Genomic DNA, 3125 nt, shown 5'->3' on the forward strand with positions numbered 1-3125 from the left:
AAATATAATATTTTCATATAACATAATTAAAGAGTGCATTTCCTATAAAACCTCTTCTCAATTTTTCTGATTTCTGTTTCTGTTTCATAAAAAACTTATCATCCAGTAAAATAAATCATACTTACAAAGAATGACGAAAAAGGTTTATTTCAATAAATAAAATAAGAGGAAAAAGAAAAAACCTAGATATGGGAAAATCAAAACCAGGCAAATAAGAAGTAAAACAGAAACCAGAGTAATTATCAGCTGTTTGAAACAATAATGGCAGTTCAATTTCAATTCAGACATCATATCTGCAATACAAAGCAGAAAATGAGGTAATTTCAGCATTGTTCAGAAACCTTCTGTGGCCGAAATTCCTAAATCTTAATCGAGATTGGCTGTTTAGATGACCATAAAGCTTTCTAAACATGTACAACATGAACTTGTAAAAGAATATTCAAATCACCGAAGAACAATGCTCGTACTTCTGGTTCGATCTATTCAAGCATAATTTGGCTTTTGTAAATCACATGTGAACCTACACCACCTGATATTTTTACATAATTATATGATTCACTGGTATCAGATGGGCGCAACTGATCGTATCGAATACGGGAAGAAGTAACTTGTAACATTACCTTTTCATCGATGAGTTTTGAAGCCCCTTTTTTGCATACTAGCTCTCAGAAATTTCACTTGTACGGTTTATCTGCAGTGCTGCTCTAACAACATTTCCTCTGGTAATAATCCCAACCTTGAAAGTAGAAGAGAAGATATTGTTGATTTGAATAGAAAATTGAAATGCTGGGAGAGTGACAGTCTTACCAATTTGCCTTCACTATCAACCACGGGTAGTCTTCGATATTTTGTCTTGAGTAATAATCTACAAGATTAAGAAGAGCTCATTTCAACAGTTTCTTTGAGAAACTCATTCAGATGATTATAATTTATCAAAATTAATTAGTTCGCAATGAACCTTGCTGCATCTTCGAGATTAGTTGTTTCACGGACAACAAGAGGGTTAGTTGTCATCACATCACCGATAACTTTACCATAGGTTTTGCTTAGAAGCTTCTGGATCTCATTGAATGTCTGCAGCATGAGGATTGAACATAGTGAGAACAAGCACCACATAAGTATTGGAGTATATAGTGGTATTCGCTCTAATCAAGCTAATGGAAAGCCTACGATGGGAATCTAATATAGCAAAGCTCAGGAGCAGGGGCAATCAACCAAAAAACAAAGAAAAGAAGCTATTTCAGCACCATTTAGTACTAAATCCTTTATGGAATAAATGGCTGTGTTTTCTGTTGATTGGATAAACATGGAACGGTCAAATTCAAACTTAAATTGGAGCATTTGGAATTTAGACAATATTAACTGGATAAACTAAAGATAAACATGTCAGCATTCCTAAGCTCCTTTTATTAACATGAACAAGAAAAAGACGAAGCCTAGAACAAATCAAGAAGGAATATGCATCTTTTGCCTGGTTTCATGTGCCCTTTTGTTGAAAAGAGCCTGCTTTCTCTTCCTACTTGTTGAACATGGTTTACAGGTCTACAAGAGGACTCACTGCAAGAACCCACAACAGGAGAGCATGGGTTGTCATTATATCCATCGATTCCCATACTACTTCAATAGTTCACTGTTATTTGACTGATAGTTCAAAGAGAGAATAATTGCACTGTTCTAGATAAAAGTGAGATATAAAGATGAAGAACAAGAAATGGCATACTATAAAGAAAAAGGATTGAACCATTATTTAATTTAAACAGTGACAGGATAGTTTTTCTTCAAAAGAAAGAAGAGTGTAGACTTTACATACTTTCCATGAGCTATATCAACCTCTGAAAATCAAGCTGTATCAATTTGCCCACTACCTAATCACAGAGATATTAGTTTATAACTTTATAATTTTCGGTTAGAATTGATGTATGTGTAATTACTTTATAACGGTTTCGATCCAGTCAGAAAGTGCACATGATCCAATATACACATATCAGAAAACAGCCACTCAATTTTATCATATAAACTTTCTACACATTTATAGTTATAATTCAAATTTTTCTAATAAGTGGCAGATGCTCCAAATTTGTTGAATGTCAGTAAAATGTTAGATCAAAATCAATAATTTAAATGATTATATCTAATTAAAAAGTTTGCATCTAAACATCATTTGCGCCTATGAGGATCATGATACTATCAAAAATCAGAGGAAGCTGCTGCACGAAAGGGTATTTTTAATTGTAAGCAGTGTGTACCACTGTACCGAGATAATTACATAAGCATACAAACCATTAGCATTTGGGCAAATAATATGGCTGGAGATAATATCATAAAGAAAGAATCATAACAATGTTCTAGAATCATTTGACATGTATCAGTAATAGGTGCATTAAACAAGAGAAGTTACAAGAATTACAAATAGTCTCCGAAAGGCTGCCTTGTGGATGGGTTAGAGCATGCCAATTTTAAAAATCAGTGAAGAAAACAAAATACATATTGCCATCATATCAATAATAAAGTCTACTTGATAGGCTAGTTTATTACCTTAACGGTCAAATGGAAAGAGGAAATATGCATGTGAATGCCTAAAATATGATCAGTGTTAACAAGATTACATGGTAAATCAAAAACAGCACAAACCTGAGATGGAGTCAATGCCAACAAATCATAATCTGAAACAACGCCAGCCTGCAGTGAATAAGAACCAATCACCACTTACAGTTTGAACAATGCAAAAGTGTCATCTACGCATGTTAGAAGGAACAAAATGAATTTAAATAATCAAAAGGACAAAGCAACTCTCATTTCCAAAAGCAAGATTAAGCTACAGATGCTCATGCTATCACATTACTTGATTATCAGACCAAAAAGACTTTTTTAATCACAAAAGGAAAAGTCCTACATAGGAAAGCAGCTATACATATATTTTCAGTTATTCTAAGGTTCAATTTGATAAACTTACACAGAAGCTGAAGAGTTCTCTTTATTTTATTCATAAGATTGCTATGATAGACAATTTAATAGTTGATTTCCATCAAAATACATAATCAAGCTTTAGTATTATACTTCAGCTCATATCTTTCTCTTGCTGCAATAATAGTATATATGGTCCTTTCAAATCCTGAACAACAAAA

General features: G+C 33.0%; 1 protein-coding gene across 1 annotated transcript; it reads right to left on the reverse strand.

Annotated features, from left to right (window-relative positions):
* Window positions 1-219: 219 nt before the first annotated feature.
* LOC120254141 (CBS domain-containing protein CBSX2, chloroplastic-like) lies at window positions 220-1820 on the reverse strand (the record flags this gene model as incomplete). The annotated part of the gene is made up of 5 exons (XM_039262282.1): window positions 220-529; window positions 621-736; window positions 808-865; window positions 959-1074; window positions 1811-1820. Coding segments are annotated over 4 exons (262 nt in total), but the record flags the coding sequence as incomplete, so codon positions are not given.
* Window positions 1821-3125: the final 1305 nt, after the last annotated feature.

Source organism: Dioscorea cayenensis, unplaced genomic scaffold (assembly GCF_009730915.1).
Source record: "Dioscorea cayenensis subsp. rotundata cultivar TDr96_F1 unplaced genomic scaffold, TDr96_F1_v2_PseudoChromosome.rev07_lg8_w22 25.fasta BLBR01000366.1, whole genome shotgun sequence".
NCBI classification, from domain to species: Eukaryota; Viridiplantae; Streptophyta; class Magnoliopsida; order Dioscoreales; family Dioscoreaceae; genus Dioscorea; species Dioscorea cayenensis.